The sequence below is a fragment of the Ahaetulla prasina genome, chromosome 2 (assembly GCF_028640845.1).
Source record: "Ahaetulla prasina isolate Xishuangbanna chromosome 2, ASM2864084v1, whole genome shotgun sequence".
Taxonomy (NCBI): domain Eukaryota; kingdom Metazoa; phylum Chordata; class Lepidosauria; order Squamata; family Colubridae; genus Ahaetulla; species Ahaetulla prasina.
In genome coordinates, this window is record NC_080540.1 from 86878966 (window position 1) to 86903060 (window position 24095).

Below are 24095 nucleotides of genomic sequence, written 5' to 3' on the forward strand. Positions count from 1 at the left end.
TAGGTTTCCAATCTTTAGGACAACTTTAGGTTTTGTTCATCCTTTGCCTATTTCGAGATGTTCTTGGTTCATGCTTCTCACATTCCATGTTCCAGTTGTATATGTCCTTATTAAAAATCAAAGTCTTGTATCAATAGTAGCATAATCAGTGACCAGTTTTCCTTGTGGTTTAGTCTGGCCATATAAGTACCTCCAGATTTATTCATGAGAACACAGCATTCCTTTCTAGTAGCTCAAGTGCTTTTAAATGACCAAGGTGGGATCTCCTGATATGATACCCAAACTTGCCTGAATATCTACGGCAAGCACATACTGTTTTCTTGCTAATAGAATGAAAATGATTTGCCATCATGTCCCAGGAGATGGCCTTCATAATAGCACAGATAGGATCAATATTTCCAATGATTTGTGGGAATCATCCTTGCTAGTAAAAATGAAAGAAGAGATAAAATGAAGAATAATGGAAAATGAGTTGAGGACAAGTGATAGCTGACAGATATAAGTGATAGCTGACAGATATATATATATCCAGGAAGAGCAACTCCAGAATCAAACCACAAAGCACTTATTTTCAGCTTCAAACTGAACATAATTTTTGTATAAAGTGGCAAAGCACTGTGGTAGGCTTTGACTCTATCACAAGACACATCAATCATTCTCTTTTAATGACCCCATAATCCCTTGTGGGGTGGAGTCTGTGCAATTGGATGGAGCTAAGTTCTTACTGGCCAGATGCCCTTCCTGTTGCCAATGCAGAGTTATATTCGGCAGATATATTCCCAGTGTGCCCAGAGAGAGAAATATCTGCCTCTACCTAGGATCAAACTCACAGCCTCCTGATTGTGAGGCAAGAATTCCACCTCTAGGCCAACACACCACTCTATCACAAGATACACCAATGGTGTTGTAAATTATTACCCAGACACAAACCCCATTGTCACATTTGTGTTTTCACACTGTTGATTCCTAAGCAATTATTATCTCATATTTTATCTTGCAAAACAATATAAGCACTAGAGAAAGCGCTAATGTGTTAGTTCTCAAAGTGAAGGTGAATCTATACATTGAAAATACCTCATGAACGTATCTCTTGAAACTTGGAGACAAAATGCAATATGTGCACAAACATCTGAAGGATGGAGGGGGAGGGAAAATGAAGAAACATGAGCCACAATGACATGACGTAAACCTGTTGTGTTGTGTGCAATGATACTGAGGTGCAAGTACAATGGGCAGAGTTTATATCATGATGTCCTGATGCAGGTTTTGTCTTTTTGGCATCATCATACATGTGCTCTGAATGTTTCTATTTCAATCAAACAAAGCAAATGTTCTTACAACGATGGAAGAATATATAGTTTGCATGTGAAAGTTTCCAAATCCTAGCTACAGCTACATATTTCTTTGAGAAGTCTTCCTGTGCCTTTAAAATCACAATCTACAGTCAATAACTCGGAAATCAAAGAAGCATTCTTTTTCTGAGTTGCAACCCTCGGCCCTTGAGTGGTGTGCTGAGTGCTGCAATTAGAAAAGTAGTGGCTCAGGCACTAATTTATAACCTATATTGAATTTATAAGTGAAGCTAAATTTATTTCATATATACTTAAACTCAATTAAAATTAAATGTAATTGATATAATTACTCTCCATCTAATGTGCCACACTGGCACATTACAAGTTACCATTTGAGAACAAATTTGGGAGTACCGAGAGGGCCTTATTCAAGCCCATTTCATTCCAAATCTAGGTAAAAATGCATGTTTAGATTTGGATATGAACACCCAACATCGTTCTGTTTAATTCAGCATAGAATGAAATGCTCACAAAGCTTCTGAAAACATAAACATTTAAAGCAAAATCCTATCTAGGTCAGCTATCTCTCTCCATGGCCAAACATATTATTGTCCAAGCCATGCCGCTTTTGACGCTGGTGTTCATATACAGAAGAACAGTAAAATGAACTAAAAAAATATTCGAATAGTTTGTCCAGTAACTGAGATTGGTGTAGCTCCTACAATTATTTTTGGAAGGTAAAGCTAAAGGTTTCCTCTTTCCAGTTGTGTTTGACTCTAGGAGGTGGTGCTCAGCTCCATTTCCTAGCCAATGGAGCCAGCATTGTTCAAAGTCTTCAAACTTACTAGTAGAAAGTTAACCTGCTCTATTTAGGGACTCTATTGCTCATTCTGCAGATCAAGCCACCTGCTTCAAGATGACTCCAGGGCAGCACCATCCAAGAAGCATCACCATCTCCTTACTGAGAAGCATGAAAAAAATAATAATGATAAAGCTACTGTATTCATGAAGAGCATCAACACGCCTTCAAAAGTTAAGATTGGCATTTTCAAGATTATACACACTTATTCATCTGCGCAGGACTGGATTAGATTTTAAATTTATTGGTTTTAAATGGGTTTTATTATTTATACTGTTTTTAATAATTGGCTTTGTAGAATAAGTTTTTTAATTGTTATTTTAACTTGTATTTATATGTTTTTAATTGCCTGTGAACCGCCCTGAGTCCTTCGGGAGATAGGGCGGTATATAAATGTGATTAATAAATAAATAAATAATAAGAGAAGACACAATAAAAGAGAGATCAGGTCTTCTGGCTTAATTGTCAACTTGGCCCGTAATCAAGGTGTGGAGTGAGAAGATAGATGTGCACCTCACCCTTTGCAATATTGGGGTTGAGGGGGATTCACTAGGGAAAGAAATATTATGAACATTCAGCTGGAAGTACCAAAAACAAACAGATCCAATTTGATCAATACGGAGCCAATAACCAACTTGAGATGTGGCTTTTTTTTAGTAGAAACTGCTGGGTTCAGTAGCAACTACTAAGAGATAGCCAGAAATAAAGAAATTTCCCAAAGACACTGTTGTGTGTTTGGAATGTTAGATCACAGCAAGATATCCTTAATGTTTTATGAATAGGAAAGAAAGCAATATAATATGTTTATATTGTAAGCCTTTGGGCCTGAAATACCTTTATGTGCGGACTAGAAACTTTCTATGGATCAAGGTTTTTTGTCTCCACTTCTACTTTGTTTTGTGTATGATACATAATGTTAAGAAATCAAACATCATGCTGTGGCTTATAGGTCCTTAGTCTTAGTTCAAGCAAGAGTTGCTGTAACTTCTTTCTGGAAATGTCTTTCTGGGAATAATTCTGTTTGAATCTACCGTATGTTTCCATTTCTGAAATGTACATAACACCATTTGCTGATAAATCTGGATGAAAGTTTTAAATCACATCGCACTATAAAGAAGAATTCCCTTCTGAACATTTTGGCATGCACAAATATAGACCTTTCTAAATAAACAGCTGGAACACTTAAAAAAAAAGAGATGCTGCCAGTGCCACTGAAAAAGCATGCATGTTTCAAAAGCTTTGAAGGGTTTCTGATAAAAGAGATTAATCCAAATCTCTCTCACCTTTTAAGGCCAGTGGGCCTATTTGGAATTTTGAACATGTATGATAGATATATCATTAAAAAAAGGATCCATTGCTAGTTGTGGCCACTCACAGTATAACATAAGAAGGTAAATGCCTATCGTTAAAAATGCCATCTATATGGAGACTAGAGGTATTGCTTGAAATATAGATTATAACCTATAAATCTGGTTTTGCTTTATAGCATGCTAGTTTCCTATTCATTTATAAAACCCTTTAAAAAAGTAGCAGTAGTAGGCAAAGGAGTTTGAGGGATGTCTGCAACTTCATCATCATCATTCCTGAGCCCATATATTGGCATATTGAAGCCCCAAGGCCACAACAAATTACATGTGTAGCTAATGCACTAATCACTAGTATTTTTCATATTTAATTTCATCATTTTCGAACTTAAGAATCCTTCTGACAATTTCCTGATTAGCAATTAAATTGCTTCAAATGTTGTTTTGGACATATATACATTCACATTCAAAATAGTAGCGTGGAGATCTACTTTGACATAGTTCAGTTGTAGTTGCATGGTGAATAACCTCTAAAGCAATTAAACATCACTTTATACCAACACATTACTTTCTATGGAGTTATAAAATTATATTGCTCCTGATTTCTTGGCAGCCGTTTTGCTTTAAGTCTGAAGGGTACCCAGAACTGCTAATCAGGAAATTATCTGATGAATCCTTGGGAGGAATCTGAGTTTGAAGTGGACTCAGAGCCATCACTTGTCAGGATTTCCAGGTGTATCTTTCTTGCACCAGACGTAGACATAACCACAACTATACTCAGTCATGGCCATGGCTGATACCAATATAATCCAAGATTAATTCCTTTTGCAGGAGAAACTCCCTAGAAATTCAGACAAATATTTTAACATTTATTATTTTGTGTTCCAGAAAGAAGAAAAAATATATATGGGTCTTTAATTAAGACTCTCATACTAGAAAATTATAACCTCCATATTTCCAAATCCTTCAATTATTAAGTTGCATTTTACTTTTATTCTTTCTTTTTATATTTGTTTACATATTTCTATTAATATTTAATAAACATTTTAAAAAGACTGCTAATTCCCCAGATAAATACTTTTTCATGATTAAGTTCATTGGATAACTTTGGGACCTAGCCTATCACACAGAGATAAAATGAGAGCAGGAGAATTATGTATTTCAACATATGATCCAAGAAGAAAAAAATGTAAATAAAAATATAAATTATCTTTGAAGATTAAAGGAATTCAGATAATTTCAGAGTTTCCTAAACAAATAAAAAGAGCCTACATATTTAACAGCAGTTCTAGTACCTGAGAAAGATAATCTTCTGATACAATTTATTTAAATTTCCCAAATGCTGAAAAGACCACCATACTGCTGCTGCCCAATAAGAAATTGCTAAGAGCACAATGAATCATGACATGAAAGTGAAATCACAGAATTTTATCTGGACATTCACGGTTCTGAAGGTCTTCATAGTGCTTTCATAAAGAAATATATCTTTTACCTGATTTTGCAATGCTAAGAAGTATAGGATGTAACATTTGCTAATCTCCTTCAGTCTGGCAACACAAAATCCACCATTGTTTAGACATTATAAATCTTAAAAAAATAAAGTCTCATTGATCTAGTGATTCTAAAGAATTCATGAACCATGAATGAACGGAAATAATGATACTATAACTTGCAGCAGAGGCTTAACCTTAAATTCCCTGCCCTATGGTTACCCGCAGATGGGTGATGGAAAATAAAGGTAGAGCAATGACATGTGCAAAATAAATGTAAATAAATTTCTCAGTGATCTGAGCTCCTAATTACCTACTTGGATTTCATTATTTATCTAATATTGACAAGTCAACTTCCAGTGCTGGTAACTCCAGCCGAGCTCATAGTCAAGCAACAGTTTTTGAAATAATGTATAGTGCGGTAACACTACACATTTGCAAATTAGCTTAGATATTTGGAAAAATACCATTTTCTATTTTTTTTAAAAAAATCATTTAGCAAACCAGCCTTGCCTTATAGATGGGGCTGGCAGATCATAGTCAGAGAACAAGTGTTAAGCACTACTTTATTTATACAGTATATTTTATCCTGCCTCCGAGACCTGCCCTCGTAAAATCACTTACTAGTAATAAAAGTTGTTCAAGCAGAAGCTTATCTAAATATACAAAAGCCACATGTAATATAAAAATGTAGAAATCAAGCCAAGTTTGATATTGTTGGAATTCAAAGTCACGCATAAATCATGTACTCGGGGAAGATGAATGCAAACAAATTCATTTTTATAGCTTTTTAAAAGGCTTGCAGTGAATCTGAAATGTAGATTCACTAAGTAGGAAGGCTGTTCTGCGATTCCAAGCCTACCACTGAGAAAGCTTATGTTTAACTACCCAGTTATGCTAATCGGCAAGCACAAGACCAAGGATCCTGACAGTGATCTGAAGCATGTAGGCAGAATCTTATAGGTGAAGTGAGTTCATCAAAGTGTTTAGGAATAGATTTAGACCATTCAAGATTTTAAAGGTAATAGCCAGCATTTTGAAATTCACTTGAGGCAATAAAGTTGATGATTTTGGGGCTTGCTGGTCCCCTTGTCTTCACTTTATTGCACCAATATCCAGGAAAATATGGCTTTTTTTTGTTTGTTTTTCTGTTGCAAATACAGGCATAGACCTAATCTGGATCTATTCACCAGGACCAGAGATTTTCTCTTCCAAGCTTTATGACTCATGCTGGAGCCCATCCTCAGGGTATTTCTCTATGGATTGTCTCCAGCATGACAGTTCAGAAGATAAAATCTCCAGTACCCTTGACCGACCCAGACTGGATCCTACAACACTTCTTGGGAAACATATATTCACCTTCATTCGTGACAGGAATAGTTGAACAGCAGGAAGCTGTGGAACAGCAGACCTCAAATGGTACCCTCCAGAGGTGTTGATTTCAATAAAGGGTAATCTAACGGGACATTATGGAAGATGACTACGTCTAGACAACATGATCTTGGAGAATGATGAGCAGAAAAGAATGTATCACTTTATATCAGGGCTTGGTTTCTTTCTTTCTTTATTGCTTCTTTTAAAATAACTATTTTTTTGGCTGATATAATGAGCAAACTAGAACTAGTTTGTTTGAATTTTTTTTGCGCAAGGTTTGCTATTATAGCCTTTCAAAGATATAATTCTCCACCAACATTAGAAAATAATAAATGTGAGTTTCTGCAATAATTTTTTTCTTAATTTCTATTTTATATTGGGGGTTTATGGTCTAGTTGTATGCTACCCTAGTCATTTTCAATCATAAAAGCAAAATAAGTAATAAAACGTACAAGCCTGCAAAGTTTATGGGATAGAATTATTATATATGGATAATAGTTATTTTAGACAACATGGATTAATGGGATATGCAAATGTCACTTGATGACAGCTACATAGAAAAGCAATGAAGCTTCCTGACTTGGTTATTATGGCTCAACTATGGCTAATAGATTTTCAACCAACCACTAAAATTCCATCTCTCTCTCTGTGTGTTATCTACTCCCCACTACCCAGTCTGACAGATGACTTATGTCAAGGAAGGCAGCTGTGCTCACAAGTAAACTACTAAATTACATAAGGAACTTCAAAGGGATTCACAAGTGGCTGGATACATTTTAATAGAGGATTTGACTGAATCATAGCTGTGTAAATACTACTGAACATCCACTATTTCAAAATCACCTTTTCCAGACAGGTGGCCTCCCAATTCTGGAAAATATACTTGGAGCATTTCTAGAGGATATATTCACAGGGACAAAGAAATCTACTCCATAGAAAATGTCCTGAAACAGCAAATGCCAAGGGAATGGTCTGTACTGTATAATTGGATCATTTTATAAAAGTGAACAGTTTTAATGTCACATGCATAACACCAGTAGCAATAGGTTCCATAAAGCCAGAATAGTTTAACCTTCTGAAAACAAAACAAAAAAATATTTATTCTGTAGGTACTCAGATAACGATCAAAATCAAACAGCCATGGATGCCATTTCTCTACTTCCTTATTGAATCTAACATGTAACTCCACAGTTTGAGAAGAAAACCATGCTTTAAGTCTAAGCAAATAGCTAGTATGGATGACTTTTAAATCTTACTTTCATTGAACATATTGAACATCTTAATATTCTGGGAGTTATAAATCAGCAACATCTGGCGTGCCAATTTCCCCCGCCCCACTTTTGACTTAAAAGATACACACAGAATTAAGCTCCATTGATTTATTATGGAACTAGCCTACTTGTAAACCTGATCAGGATTGTAGCCCTAGAATAAATTGAATACACAATCATACAGCAAAATAAAACAAAGCAAAACAAAACAGACACTCATAGTTTAAAATATGTATGACACCATTATTGTGTAATTCACCCTACAAATGTGATAACATTGTAAAAAGCTGCTAATTCTTGACTTAGAATGAAAGGTGCAGTCCCAATGTTGATCATTTGCTATATTAAATTGACTATCTAGGCTGGAACTGGGTGTAAAAAATAACAGACTCCATAAGTTGATAGAAGTTGCTTTGTCATTTTGACAAGTTATATTATATAACTTTCTCTTTCTGTGTAATGCATTTTAAAGATAGTTATATATTCTGTGCAAATAGTTAAGAATCTTTGTAACTTTGTAACTTCTGAAGTACAGAATTATTTTAAATATGTTAAGTATTTAACAAGTTGCATTTTCAAGTTAAGTATTTTCCAAATTGTGTCAATCTGTTTCAAGGGGCCTCTGGTGGCTCAACAGACTAAGCAGTCTGTTATTAACACAGCTGCTTGCAATTACTGCAAGTTCAAGTCCTACCAGGCCCAAGGTTGACTCAGCCTTCCATCCTTTATAAGGTAGGTAAAATGAGGACCCAGATTGTTGGGGGCAATAAAAGTTGACTTTGTATATAATATACAAATGGATGAAGACTATTGCTCAACACAATGTAAGCCTTGAGTCTTCGGAAAAGGGCGGGATATAAATTTAAAAAAAAAAGTGTATAAAACAAAAAAAAAAGTTCCTCACTATATGGCAATTTTCAATTTTTCCTGACCATTTTAAATATTTGGTAGATCCTCCATTTGCAAATTATGTTCAATTCCAAGAAATGATTGCTGTTAAGAATGAGTAATCACACAAAAAAATTGCTGGTTATATACTGACATGTCCCTAGTTTTATTAGTGGTGCAGCTACAATAGCCTCCCTAAAGCCAGAATAGTTTAACCTTCTGAAAACAAAACAAAAAAATATTTATTCTGTAGGTACTCAGATAACGATCAAAATCAAACAGCCATGGATGCCATTTCTCTACTTCCTTATTGAATCTAACATGTAACTCCACAGTTTGAGAAGAAAACCATGCTTTAAGTCTAAGCAAATAGCTAGTATGGATGACTTTTAAATCTTACTTTCATTGAACATATTGAACATCTTAATATTCTGGGAGTTATAAATCAGCAACATCTGGCGTGCCAATTTCCCCCGCCCCACTTTTGACTTAAAAGATACACACAGAATTAAGCTCCATTGATTTATTATGGAACTAGCCTACTTGTAAACCTGATCAGGATTGTAGCCCTAGAATAAATTGAATACACAATCATACAGCAAAATAAAACAAAGCAAAACAAAACAGACACTCATAGTTTAAAATATGTATGACACCATTATTGTGTAATTCACCCTACAAATGTGATAACATTGTAAAAAGCTGCTAATTCTTGACTTAGAATGAAAGGTGCAGTCCCAATGTTGATCATTTGCTATATTAAATTGAATATCTAGGCTGGAACTGGGTGTAAAAAATAACAGACTCCATAAGTTGATAGAAGTTGCTTTGTCATTTTGACAAGTTATATTATATAACTTTCTCTTTCTGTGTGATGCATTTTAAAAATAGTTATATATTCTGTGCAAATAGTTAAGAATCTTTGTAACTTTGTAACTTCTGAAGTACAGAATTATTTTAAATATGTTAAGTATTTAACAAGTTGCATTTTCAAGTTAAGTATTTTCCAAATTGTGTCAATCTGTTTCAAGGGGCCTCTGGTGGCTCAACAGACTAAGCAGTCTGTTATTAACACTTGCAATTACTGCAAGTTCAAGTCCTACCAGGCCCAAGGTTAACTCAGCCTTCCATCCTTTATAAGGTAGGTAAAATGAGGACCCAGATTGTTGGGGGCAATAAAAGTTGACTTTGTATATAATATACAAATGGATGAAGACTATTGCTCAACACAATGTAAGCCGCCTTGAGTCTTCGGAGAATTAAATTAAAAAAAAAGTGTATAAAACAAAAAAAAAAGTTCCTCACTATATGGTAATTTTCAATTTTTCCTGACCATTTTAAATATTTGGTAGATCCTCCATTTGCAAATTATGTTCAATTCCAAGAAATGATTGCTGTTAAGAATGAGTAATCACATAAAAAAATTGCTGGTTATATACTGACATGTCCCTAGTTTTATTAGTGGTGCAGCTACAATAGCCTCCCTGAAACCACAGCCTTCCAGATGAACTGGAACCAACATCCAGACCTTCAGGCCACAATGACCACAAGACATATGTCCTTCGGGAGAAGGGCGGTCTAGAAATCTAATTAATAAATAATAAATAAATAAATATTTAGAAGACTCCAGTTTAGCATGATTTAACATCATTCAGCCGATTGGCATCCAAAAACTATTAGTGTTGCCAGTTGAGAGGTTTGGGAATTACAGAAACAATAATAAACTTCCAAGTCAGGAATGGACAACAGTGGTTATAGTTGCATCCGTTGGGCTGTAAGAATCTGTTTTCTACTGAAAGATGTAATTTGATTTGCTTCATTGTAACTGTGTCAGAAATCTCTTTAAAACCTGGCCAGTGAACATAGTTTTGTTTTTGTGTTTACCTTGAAGGTCCATTTTAAATCAGTTGCTGGCAACAATTTAGTAGAACAATCAGCTCCTAAACCATTTTCAAAAGTTAAACTCGGTGTGAAATGAAACCAGATTGACTTTTATAACCTGGAGTTTCACTGTAAGCCGCCCTGAGTCTTCGGAAAAGGGCGGGGTATAAATGTAAAAAAAAAAAAGTAGCATCACTTTGTCAGTATCTACTATTTAGAATATCCCAAAGCTGCTTTTTCAAGAGGCAATTGGACTTTCTGGTTTTTCTCTGAAGAGGTTTCGCTTCTCCTCCAAGAAACTTCTTCAGCTCTAACTGGATGGTGGGGAATGGAAGGATTTATATTCCTTCTAAATAGCTGGTCATTTGTCTGGTTAGCTGTCTGCAAGGAGTATATATCCTTCCATTCTTGACCATCCAGTCAGAGCTGAAGAAGCTTCTTGGATGAGAAACAAAACATTTTCAAAGAAAAGCCAAAAAGTCCAGTTTCCTCTTGAAAAAACACATTTGGGACAACCATGACTTGGATGACTGAGAATCTCCATAGCCATTTAACTATTTAGAATACTTTCTAAATATTGAAGACAATATTTTGTGAATTGAGAACTTTTTCTTTTACAATTAAGAGGGCTTTACACATTCACATGTGATTTGGTTTCTGTATTTGCAAAAGTTTGCAAACACTAATTGCAACGTATTTTGTTCAGCTTCCATTAATCCAATTTTGGGACAAAACAACATGGTTAGGGAAGAAAAATGGAGAAAGAGTTCATATTATAAAAAATCCCAGGCAATATTTCTTTGTTTTTTACATCAATAAAAGACAAGTAAAATGGTGAGTGAAAACAAATGTAACTCTTAAACTAAAAAATAAATATATATCCAGGTACCAAAGAGCAAAATTTAATGAAAGCCAAAACTGTTAAATATGTTCTTGTTGAGAAAATGTCAATGTCTTTAAGGGTTCCCCAATCCCCATTATTCTATATTTAAGAAAAGTGTAGTAAAAATACATATTACAAGTTAACATTTCCCAACTTCTTCAGCATCACTGTTTCTTTCCTCCCACCCTTTCATTGATCAAACATTTTAAAGATGAGTTCTATTATCCATGACCTATTATCACAGCCTTTGCCTTCCACAGATTCATTTAACTGGCTGGTACAATTTTTAGGCATGCCACTGATACTTTCTGCTTTAAAGACTTTCTTTAAATTTCATGGGGCTTTTTGTTTTTTTTGGACCAGACAGAAAGAAATTCTTGCACTCTGCTTAAATCAGGTTTTAAGGTGGAAGATAGTTGCAAAAACTTTTAAAGTTCTTGAAACTACCAGAAATATCAGATTGTCCTTGACACTCAAAAGCTCTCTTAACAAAAAAGCAGGTTCGGTTTAGTGAATTTGGTGCACCATAAATACATACACAGAATTAAACTCAAAATATAATCAAAAGCAGACGTAAAATAATAACAATAATAATACACCAAGAACAAGACCTTGAAGAGTTAATATCAGATGCTGAGATCTGAGTCTTGACAGATAGCTGGATGAAGTGATGGAGACAAAAGCTTTCCAGTGGCACTGACAGAAAGGAATAGCTATTAGGCATGCTGTGCCCTCATAAGGAGGATCTGCATTTTCCATATTGCCAGTCTTATGAAAGTGCCATCTTAAGAGGAATGGAGGAAGTGGGTGGAACAACACAGTGTTGAATGGTAAAATCAGTTCCTAGAAATCAGACTTCAGTGGCTGCTTACACTTTATAAGCATATGTGATATATGAATGTTTGTTTTAGAGCCAGTTGTTAGTCACACTTGTGAAAAACAAAACAAACTCATGTCATATCAAACCCCACCACAAAGTCATTTTAGTCTATAGCCTGTGTTGAAGCCTTGACCATTTTTCCTCCATTCTATGCAAGTCTCGTGTTTTGCACATTGTTATCTGCAGGTCTTAGATATTACAAATCCCTGTGGAGTTTGCACTGGCACTTGGATAAAGGTTTAGCCCCTTGTAAAATCTGGTGTTGTGATCCAGTCATGAGCAAATGCATATATGAGGATGGGAAATATAAGAAGAGCTGGGCCTCCTCTGGACTAATGATGAAGTGGAAGATTCTCTTCTTAAACACAGTTCTTCTCTTCAGTGAAAAGTGTTTTGCTCTGCTCAAGTAGTTTATGTTCATGTTGGAGTTTTTATTTCATTGGGTGTGCTAGCATGCACATGACTGGGAGAAATACTGTTGACAAGTCCACTTTCTAGTGCTTTGGACATCTCTGTAAATTTCAGGATTTCATTGGAAGCTTGGATTTTGAATCAGAGACAAAGTTAGGAAGCAAGGTACCAGCCGGTATGTTTTGAGTGTTCCACTTTCATTCATGAAGATGGATGATTTGGAAAACCAACCTGTTGGCTTTTCTGTAGATGCGGTTGCTGGCCAAGATTTGATTCCTGAATTTGATTTTAGTTTCTTTTTAATGGAACCAGCTGCAAATATCGAGGAAGGCTGAATCTAGGTGAATGCATTTCCTTGTTGGCATCATTCAATGAAATCTAGATTTATTCTCATGTTATAGTAAATATACGCAGCTCAGTTACTCCATGGGATATTCTTTAGATGTATTCCAGAAAGACCAAAAAGCTGAATGTATTCAAAATAGTTTGGATATTTAACATTAATTGGCAAGGCAGGGTTCTCTACTCAAAAAATCACCACAGGAAGGAACATTTACAGAAGTGCAAGAATGAGAAAATGGCTGTTATTTGCCTATTCATTTTTGAGAAGGCAGACAAGGAAATGTGCTTGTGTGTACACATGCACATGCATACAAACGTGTGTGTGCACACACACAAATAAACACATTTTCCTGGTTTTTCCCATGTATAGGAAATAGCCCTCGCCATAGGTGGTTGGCTGGTAACCTGTCCAAGTGATAACCTATTAAATGCAAATTCCAAGGACACCAATTAATTATTGGCAATTAGTGCCAATATAGGTGGCACTAACCTCTACATACTTGGGATCTTGCAAATTTGAATACACAATGTAAATCTTTTTAAAAAAATCTTCCTATTTCATTTTCCAAGTTAGGCTTTTCTTTCAACTGTCCTAGAAGTCCTTTTCCCATTTGACAGGGAAATGGAGAACTCCTTCAATACCCCTACTCAGGCTCGTTGCAACAATTTTAACACATTTTGTTGCTCCAAGTGTCCTCCCCCTTTCACTGTTAGTAGTGTAGACATTTATGGTTTGCATCCCAAACTAAACCTGATTTAAAACTTTTGAGCAGGGCAGGGCTGATATTACCCTGACATCACGGGAATTAGTAATAAAAATATATATTGCACACACTAAGAACTTATTAACAACCAAGTTAAAAACAAAATGGCGCTGTCTTCCTCAGTGTTTCTGTAACCGTGTTCTCAGGGATATCTCCAAATTATGTTCAGTCCAGTTGCCCTCTCCTTATTGCAGTACAGGTTGTACTTTCTTCTGCCTGTGGATTTACTGCAAAATAAACAGACACATACAAACACACAAAGAAAACAAAGGAAATGGATCTGATTTCTTCTAGAAGATCCACTGCATTGTCCCTCTTCTTGAATGGTCTGCTTTTGGCCCCTTGCTGGGGTAAGGGAGACCCTGGTCTCATCCAGAAGATCCATCAAGGGACAATTATAATCCCGTTGCTCCCAGGGCCATCCCAGAGTTGTGACCCATGCATGGAATCTCCTGCATGGTTTGGGGAAAATCGTGGCTCACCACCCGTCCATTTTCTCCACTGCTGGTTCCTGCTGCAGATGCTCTGGGGAGGGTTGATGTCCGTATGGCTTCATTGATTGATTGCTGTGGGATCAAACAAAAACCCTTTTTAAGAGAAACAAGGGGGGGTCTCCCCCCTGTCCTTGGTAATGGCTGGACAATAATAATATAATTTCTTCAATTCCTCCTCCAGTACAGTTTTATTACTACTATATTCAATTCATTTGCTTCTAATTTTATGTAATCCAGGAAATACTCCTGACTGCTACTAATAGTCATATTTATCTCCAGCAATATCAGCAGGTTGTGAAGCTTTGTTTATTATCACTAGGAGATGCTTTATATATGCCAGGGCTTATGATAGACACAGAAGATACATACATCTAGTCCTCAATGTCATTGTAAGTCACAAATTAAGGGAAAATAGTTCATCTGGAAAGTGAATGAAAAATCACATTAATTAATTATCAACTGCATCATATTTAAAGTTTCTTTTGGTTAAGTCAAATGACTGCCAGCCTGATTGGAAATTTAGATTCCCATTTATTTATTTTTATATAACATTAATATGGAGGTGGGTTTTTTTTTATTAAAATGAAAAATCAGTGGGCATAATAGGATGTCATTATTTTCTCACCTCCTAATTCTTGCCTGGAAAAAAAATAAACAAATAACCCAACAAGTTTTCATTTCTCTTTCTTGGTCAGGTTCCAACATTGGAAGGAAGTGTTAGGAATTGGTATTCATGAGTGGGGAATTAAGTTCTCTCCCTCCTGCCAATTCTTTTCTGAAAATGTTTTTTCCCCAAGTTCTTGTTATCATGGGATAATATCAGGTTCCGCCCTTGATGAACAAATAATTACTTTGTTAATTGTTTAATACTGTTAATATCGACCATCCAGCTGAATCTTAAGTATGTTATCAGTTTTGACTATCATCCCAAAGGTGCTTTTTCAAAAGGCAATTGGACTTTTTTTGTTTTTGCTTGAGGATGTTTCACTTCTCATCCAGGAAGCTTCTTCAGTTCTTAAGCTTCTTGAATGAGAAGTGTAACTTCTTCCAAGCAAGAACAAAGAAAGCCTTTTGAAAAAGCACTTCGGGACAACCATGACTTGGATGACAGCATCTCCACAGACATTTTGACTATCATCTAAATATTAAACTTTCATAAATTTCTGTTTTGCATGTGTTGACGTGATGAAAAGGCTTGGTTATTGGCAGAAGAATAATAGCTAAATAAAGCTGAGAAACTAAATACAAATGGTGCAAGGAACAAATGGTGCAAGGATTTAACAAACCCTGAATTCAAAAGTTAAATTTGGGTTTGTTTATTGAGGATTAGATTCCATGCCTATGTCACACAGAAAAACGCTTGGCTCAGATATGGTCATTTAGGATTCTTTTCCCCATCAAGATAGATAGATACACGACATCTGAAAATATGTGGCATATCAGTTAGGAAGGCTGATTATTGCCAACCATTTGCAAAATTGGTTTGCACAAGTCTTATTTCATAATTAAGATCTTCATTTCTGTAAACTCAGAGGTGAAAGGAAAAGCTGCACTGAAAGAAAAGTGCCTTCATGGTATTCTCTAAAAAGATGTATATTAAGAACTTACTTAGAAAGTGAACTTACTAAAATTAGTTGCAACAAGCAAGCAAGGCACAGGTGAAATATTCCATTATTTCCTAGACATCTGAACTGAAAGAGGGCAAAAACTGTACTGCTCCTGATGCTTCTTACAAATATAAATAAACAACACATTTTTCTGATTCTGCCAAGTAAGACTTTTTCTATATAGGAAAAGGAATTAATATTACATCTAAAATAAAGCTATTCCTTGGACAGGAAAATGGGCATTTATTAAATACATTTAGTAAATAAATAAAATCTCCAAGCTTTTCCCCAAAAATGCAACTACTTTAATTAGCTGGTTTTGAGATACTCAAGCCAAGACTATGTGTGCTTCATATGACTATGTAAGAGTAGCCTGAGCATGTTTAGGTATGTAACCATCTCACAATTGCATAAGAAAGATAAGGCTTCTTAAGATTATCTAACTGAGCTATACATATCAGAAAAAAACACATATCTGAAATTTGTAAACTCTTCCTGAGCAGACTGTTCTTTGGGCATTTTCAGCATCATGGAGCAACTAAAGGCAACTTGTACTATGGGAAAAGACAGTATTGTGTTGACCGACTGCATGCTTTGAAAACAAATAGTCCTTAGTTTATTCTCTGGCATTTGAAAATTGGCATTGGGACAGAATTTTCTTGGAACCCCAAAAAGTTATTTCTAATCAGTGTAGACAATCACAACCTAAAAGGTACCAAGCTGGAATAAAGCAGTTTTTTCTCTTTTGTAGATATCAAACTCTGTTCTTAATTAATCAAGGATGGACTCTGAAAATGTTTTCCAAGGCCAGCCCAATTAGCCTAGATCACTTCCATTTTACTAAAACAATGTAAGGCAATTTATCAACTGTTGTGTTTGATGAGGACCTGTTGAAATAAGAATGCCTGCAGAATCACTGTCAAATTAAAAATATTACTCCCTAGCTCTTGACAATCCTGGCCACATGTCATTTTCAGCAAACTACCTCACTCAGCTGAACACTAAACAGATCAGTCAGATAAAAGTTATGCTGTCCCTAAAATATTGACTTTCTATCCTAATCACCATCCCGGTTGGATCCATTTCTAAAAGCATATTAGGAGGCTGGCTGGTATCCTAAAGAAGGTGTGAAAGGCCTGTGAATGTGTTGCCACCTTCATCCGTTTTGATTCACTTCTGGACTTGTAACAAAACTCGATTAAGGCAACCAGCATGGCTAGTCCAAGACCACCGATGAGGATGTAGAAAACCCCGGCCACGTTGCTGAGACTCAGAGCGCTTGTTTTGTCCTACAAGAGAAAGGAAAAGGAAGAAGGGATGGGGAGGTAGGAATAAAGTTGTAATTTATCTTGACAAACACAAAAGGAATGCTTAACCTGATAACACTGGGGAGTCACCACTTTAAAAAACACATAGGACATCTCAATTACCTTTGGTTTTTACTAATAGCCTTAACCCACCAAACACATGAATTTGATTAAAGGTTTCAGTGGGTTTGCAACCTTTGGAAATGATTAAGTCTAAGACATCTGGAATTATCATTCTTAACTGCTTGATCACCTTTTGCCAAGATATTGTTCCCCAGTCATGCTGAACTGTGATCATTCAGACTATCTGGAGATGATGATAATTGCATTCCCATACATCTAATGGGCACTAAGATTGGAGGAAACTAACATATGTTACTTCAATTATTGATAAAAAGATAGTTACTCTGAGCTAATATTTACTAGTTTCCACTTTCCCTCTTCTAAAATAATTCTCTCTCTTGGAAATGCCTCTTCTTCTCTTCTTTGACTATTTCCCCCGCAATTTCTGTTGCTAAGCAACAAATCAAAATGGCTTGTTTTAATCCTAACATGTTCCTTGCCTTTTGTTCAATAGTCTATTGCTGTGACACTAAGAGGTTCTGCCTTCATTGCCTCTGTCTTTAATAGAGAAATGATTTTGCATGTATGTTATGGTGCATTTTAAAACTCAGTGTTTTATTGATAATGGGAATTGTTAATCACCAATTAAATGATTTTATTAGAAGCGTGTTTTAAACATCTTTTCTCTCCATAATAACTTTGTAAACTGGTTCTCTTCTTGTTATTATATGCATAAACGAGATATTATTTTGTTGGGATTTACCTGAAAATCTAACAAAAAGTGCCTGAGCAGACCACTAACAAAAAATGCCTGAGCAGACCAAAAACAATGTTATAAATTTTGAAGTCACAGAAACATTCCTATAAGGGGCTTTCAGAGTTAAAAAATAGTACAGAAAGATTTAACATATGTGCATGTTTCTCAGAAAAATGCAGGTATTTCCAACTATTTCTGAATTTTCAGCAATAACAGTGTTGAGATCTTTCACATATATATTTTTGGTAAAAAGTGACTTGGTTATGCCTAGGTTACAATGTTTATATTATCATTATTTTTTCTAGATATGTTCATGTTTAATCAACTTTCATCAGAACTTTATAATTTTGAGATAGAAGTAAGGAACTCCAGTACAAAACAAGATCACGATAGGTGGCTTCAGTAACCTATGTTATTGAGCTATTAACCTAGGTACTATTGCATTGTTAATTGCATTTCAGAAATTAAGAATCTTCATAACAGCAAATTTCCAGCAAGGAAACTGGGTGAGTTTCCTTGAATCCTTAGCAAAAGATGTTTTAAATGCAAATTTCAGGACTTAAAAAAATATTTTTTCCCCTGAGTAATCCAAAAGAGTGACTGGAAAGTTGATTTTGGAAATTTACAAATGGACTAAGGGTGCAATGATTTTGAAATAAGATACTGAAATTAATGAGAGGAAGCCTTCCTGTGGATAAATGCTGCTATTTTAAATGTTATAGGATAGGATTTTCTCCTTTTTTTTAGTGAGTATTAGTTTTTACTGTTTGTTAAAAACTTTAATAAAATAATCTTAACATAAACCTACTTTTAAGGATTAGATTAGCATTCATTTTATATTTACATTAAACATGCACACATGGATGCACATAGACAAGGGAAAATGTGAAGAATGAATGAGACTCAAAATTAGTTGTGTTTACATTTCATTCAAATCTCAGGTTTTTTTAGGTTTTTAAAGTTGTTAAAGTCTTGTTAAAGTCTTGTTGAGCACATTTGGGATGAGTTTGACCCTGTGGCTCCCGAGGACGTGGACAGGCTGTTGGGGAGGCTTCACGGCACGACATGTTTACTGGACCCGTGTCCTTCCTGGCTGGTACTGGCCACTCAGGCGGTGACACGAGGCTGGCTCCAGAGGATTATCAACGCTTCTTTGTTGGATGGGGTTTTCCCTGCCGCCTTGAAAGAGGCGGTGGTGAGACCCCTCCTTAAGAAGCCCTCTTTGGACCCAGCTATTTTGGGTAATTATCGTCCAGTCTCCAACCTTCGCTTTGTTGCGAAGGTTGTAGAGAGTGCCGTGGCGCGACAGCTGCCCCAACACCTGGATGAAGATGTCTATCTAGACCCGTTCCAGTCCGGCTTCCGACCCGGATACAGCACGGAGACAGCTTTGGTCGCATTGGTGGATGATCTCTGGAGGGCCAGGGACGGGATATTCCTCTGCCCTGGTCCTATTAGACCTCTCAGCGGCGTTCGATACCATCGATCATGGTATCCTGCTGCGCGGTTGGGGATTGGGAGTGGGAGGCACCGTATATCGGTGGTTCTCCTCCTATCTCTCTGACCGGTCGCAGACGGTGTTGACAGGGGGGCAGAGGTCGACCGCGAGGGGCCTCACTTGTGGGGTCCCACAGGGGTCGATTCTCTCGCCCCTGCTGTTCAACATCTACATGAAGCCGTTGGGTGAGATCATCAGTGGTTTTGGGGTGAGATACCAGCAGTACGCTGACGACACTCAGCTGTACTTTTCCACCCCAGACCACCCCAATGAAGTTGTCGAAGTGCTGTCCCGGTGTTTGGAAGCTGTACGGGTCTGGATGGGGAGAAACAGGCTCAAGCTTAATCCCTCCAAGACGGAGTGGCTGTGGAGCACCCCGATTCAGTCAGCTGCAGCCGCGGCTGGCTGTTGGAGGCGAGTTATTGGCCCCAAAGGATAGGGTGCGCAACTTGGGTGTCCTCCTGGATGATCGGCTGTCGTTTGAAGACCATTTGACGGCCGTCTCCAGGAGGGCCTTCCACCAGGTTCGCCTGGTTCGGCAGTTGCGCCCCTTCCTTGATCGGGATGCCTTATGCACAGTCACTCATGCGCTCGTTACCTCTCGCTTGGATTACTGTAATGCTCTCTACATGGGGCTCCCCTTGAAGTGCGCTCGGAGGCTTCAGTTAGTCAGAATGCAGCTGCGCGGGTTATAGAGGGAGCTACGCGTAGCTCCCATGTAACACCGCTCCTGCGCAGACTGCACTGGCTGCCTGTGGCCTTCCGGGTGCACTTTAAGGTGTTGGTTATGACCTTTAAATCGCTCCATGGCTTAGGACCTGGGTACTTACGGGACCGCCTGCTGTTACCACACGCCTCCCACCGACCCGTACGCTCCCATAGAGAGGGACTTCTCAGGGTGCCGTCCGCCAAACAATGTCGGCTGGCGGCCCCCAGGGGAAGGGCCTTCTCTGTGGGGGCTCCCACACTCTGGAACGAACTTCCCCCGGGTTTACGCCAAATACCCGACCTTCGGACATTTCGTCGCGAACTCAAGACTCATCTTTTTATCCGCGCAGGGCTGGCTTAAATTGGGATTTTAATGTTTAAATTTATTAATTTTAAACGGGGTTTTCTTAGTATGGTAAATTTTAATTATTGGGCTAATTTAAAATAAGTTTTTTAAATCGTATTTTAAACTTGTATATTGTATTGTCGGTTTTATTATGCCTGTACACCGCCCTGAGTCCTTTGGGAGAAGGGCGGTATAAAAATCAAATAAAATAAATAAAATAAATAATAAATAAATAAAGTCTGAGAGGTAGTAGTTTAGTTGAATAAAAGTGTTGTAACCCTTTAAATGGGATTGCATGGTGTCAGTGAGACATTATCACAAAATGTCGATATATGTTGTATTTAAATAGACTAAATCAATCTTAATTTAAACTGCAGAAAAATTCAGACCTGAACAAGACTCATTTTTAGAGAGCATGTGCCTGTTAATCCCCAATCTCACAATAGTCCACAAAACAGGGTGGAAATAGCACACAACATAGGATTCCCAAGGCTGGCTGAGGCTTCCCTGGAAAAAGAGACTGAGCCAGATGCAAAGAGAAAATGCCACAATGTAGATTTATATTGGAAAAGTACTTCTGATGCTTCCTGTAGCTTTTCGGCTCTCACATTTTCTCTGATAGAAGGATGTAATTTCTAATTGCAACGAGATTCTTTGGAGAGTGATGATTGTCTTGCTGTCACTGGTCTTTCCTGGTTGGAAATTGGCACCAGGGTCACAAGCACACACTGCAGAGGCAAGGAAGTAATTCCTACCTGCCGTGGCTTGCTTTACCTTCCTGACTCTATAAGGCCTTACTTGCTGTTTTGATCCCAACCCCTGATTTAATAGCATTAATAACAACAGTGCACAATGAAAAGCACCAATCCCACACAATAATGCCCAAGAGGATCAAAACCCTGTTGTGGAGCAGCACAACTCTGCCATTTGTGCTTTGTGACAGATGCCTTCCCAAGGAGCCTGCCCATCATGCAACCAGCTTATTAGTGGGAGTGTAAATGTCACAGCTTGTCTCCTGCAGAGGGAGAGTGACATCGAAGGGAAGAGGAACACTGGCAGGTAAAAAGTAAGCAGCCAGCCCAGGCTTTGAGAAATACACCAGCATTGTTGCCATGGTGACTGGGCCTTGCTTGCTTCTTTTCAATCAGGGGCATCTTATCCATCATTTTGTTCTTGGGGGTCTTATGACAAACAGTCCTTCAGGCTCAGGTTTTCTGGGTCTCTTTTTCACCTTTTAATCAGTGAGAACAAGACCAAGGCATTTAACATTGCTCTTTGATATAGAGATAGATATTGAATCCTTGTGGCCAATGCCCTGGATCTACCCTGAGCAGTGTGCCATGGAAAGCTGCTCTTTTTAGCTACTTTTCTTTGTGATTCACCAACTGTTTATTCCTTTGTGTTCCAAGGGATTTCTTCTGGATCAATGTTTGAAAAAGCCATTTCTCAAAAGTGCCCATTACTACCGTGTGTGTAGAAGTAACCATATTACACTGATAAAGAGATGTGATAATAAAACTTTTAATTGCCTTCCTGAAAGAGGGGCACATCAATGGGATATTTATATCTGTATGGGGTATTATATCAGAACAGTAATCACATTTAATGTGAAAAAAATAAACACAGGGAAGACAGGCATGATGTAACTAAGGTATGAATAACTATGAGGATGGACTCTTAGGTTCCACCAGATGAATCTGGATAAAAACTGTCCTGGGAGTAGCTGCTAACTGCTCTTCAAGGACCTCTAAACTGCAAACCGATTCTATCTTATGGATTGTAACCTCATTCAGAACTCAAAACCCATGGTACTAGAAAAATCAGAAACATCCAGCCATTCTGTCTTGCTAAAATTGAGTTTAAGCCCGTTTCCATCCATCCAGACCTCAACATCATCCTGGGACAAGAATTTAACAGTATTCTTTGAGAGGTCAGTGTACTGATGATACCTATTCATAAATGGCCTTACCAGTGGCTTCATGTAGATCTTAAACAGGAGGGACAAGAGTATCAAGTCCTGTGGGACCTCCCAAGTCAGGGACCTGCCTTGACCTCTCTTCCCCCATCTCCTAAAACAGAATTTAAGATCCTTTAAAACACAAGTTTATAGTCATAAATTTGGCATGAGTAAGCTCTTGAGTAAGCTCAGTTAAGGAGAATCCTTTAGAGAGCAAGTTGATTCCCTCTGGGCATGCTGTACTAGTAATGCAGGCAAGAAGTCTACTTCTGTGAAATGCTGAATGATGGTGTCAAGCACTGTACCATACACTACTTGTTATACTAGTGTGAAACTGGATTGACAGGCAATAGAAGAAATAAATTATATTAAAGCTAGGAACAAATAGACTTTTGAAATTCTCTATGCCATTTATGTGCCAAGAAATTGGATGGATAATTTCTTTCACGTGCTCTAGAAGAAAGATTCATTCTCCAATTTCTCAAAGGCAGAATTCCTCCTTAGTAGGAACAGTACTGCAAAACAAACTGACGATCTAAGAAAAGGCTTTTGTTGGGATTTAATTGTGATACAGGAAGATGGGGAAGCTGCAGATGAAAGATGAGACATTCATAGACATGCAGACAGACACGTATATTTTGGTTTCCTTACCACTTATAATATTAGAATATGCATTTTATAATGTTTTTTTTAAAAAAAACTCTTTTCCTTTGCAATATTTCTAAAGCATTTTCTCTTTGATCAAATGACATGGCAACACTTAGGGGGGAAAATGTACCTGACAGTATTTATATACTATGAAGCTAATGCACTTGTATAGGTAATCCAGGTGTAGAAGGCATCCAACTGGGTTTTGTACACAGATGCAGGCCAAAGGGCAAGTAGCATAAATTACCTTATTTAACATACAGGGCAAACAATAGGTTCAATTCAAGGTAGAAGGTGGAAGTAGACTAAAAGAAGTCAGCTGGGAAAAGGAAACTGGGAATACTCTTTGTATGTAGACATTTAATGGTCCGCCTGGAATTAATCTCATCATTTGGGAGAAAACAGCTAACAAAGAAATTGACAAGAGATGGAACAAGACAGAATGAGAAGCACAAAATCTGTGTCTGCCTACATCAAAGCTTTTTCATTGAAGGTTTCTTTCATTTTTTTGGTTTTTTTTGATTGCAGCTTGACCCAGTTTGGGGCTCGAGGGATTAGCTGAATGTCAGAAAAATGACAAGGAAAACTTATAGCTCTTAATGCAACTTAATATTCATATCTTTGTAATTTGAGTATTGAACTCTTGTAGTTTTAAATATTTTAATAAGTTGCCTATTTCAGTATTAATATTTGTTTATGGATGGTTACGTTTTGTCTTCGTTATATTTTATGTTGAATATCTGTTGACTAGTGTTGGGGTAGGAGAAGGAGGAAGGGAGGCATCTACTATACAAATCATGAAGTAGAATTTAGCAAAATACACACTATTTAAAGTTTCAAGACCCAATCTGGGTACCAGAGAATTAGTCTTTTGAGCTTTTGGACTCATGTTGGAGCTCATCCTTAGGGAACTTAGCTCTACAGGAATGTGTGCTTTGGATTATTCTATGCATCGTATTTATGTGGTGCCTTCCTATTGGTTGATTGGTGTGTTGATGGCCTGTGATTGGCTGTTTTTTTCTTGTGCTACCAAGTCCTCAGCTCCTAAGTACCAATCCAGATTGGATCTTG

General features: G+C 37.2%; 1 protein-coding gene across 4 annotated transcripts in view; it reads right to left on the reverse strand.

Moving 5' to 3' along the window:
* Positions 1-14034: 14034 nt before the first annotated feature.
* Positions 14035-24095, reverse strand: part of GRIA1 (glutamate ionotropic receptor AMPA type subunit 1) — a 280511-nt gene continuing 270450 nt past the window's right edge. For all 4 annotated transcript variants that reach the window (XM_058171232.1, XM_058171231.1, XM_058171229.1 and 1 more), the window contains 2 exons: positions 16895-17029; positions 14035-14226 (listed from right to left, as the gene is read on the reverse strand). In XM_058171232.1, coding sequence (XP_058027215.1) covers positions 14035-14226; positions 16895-17029 — 327 coding nt within the window. The remainder of the gene's footprint in view (positions 14227-16894; positions 17030-24095) is intronic.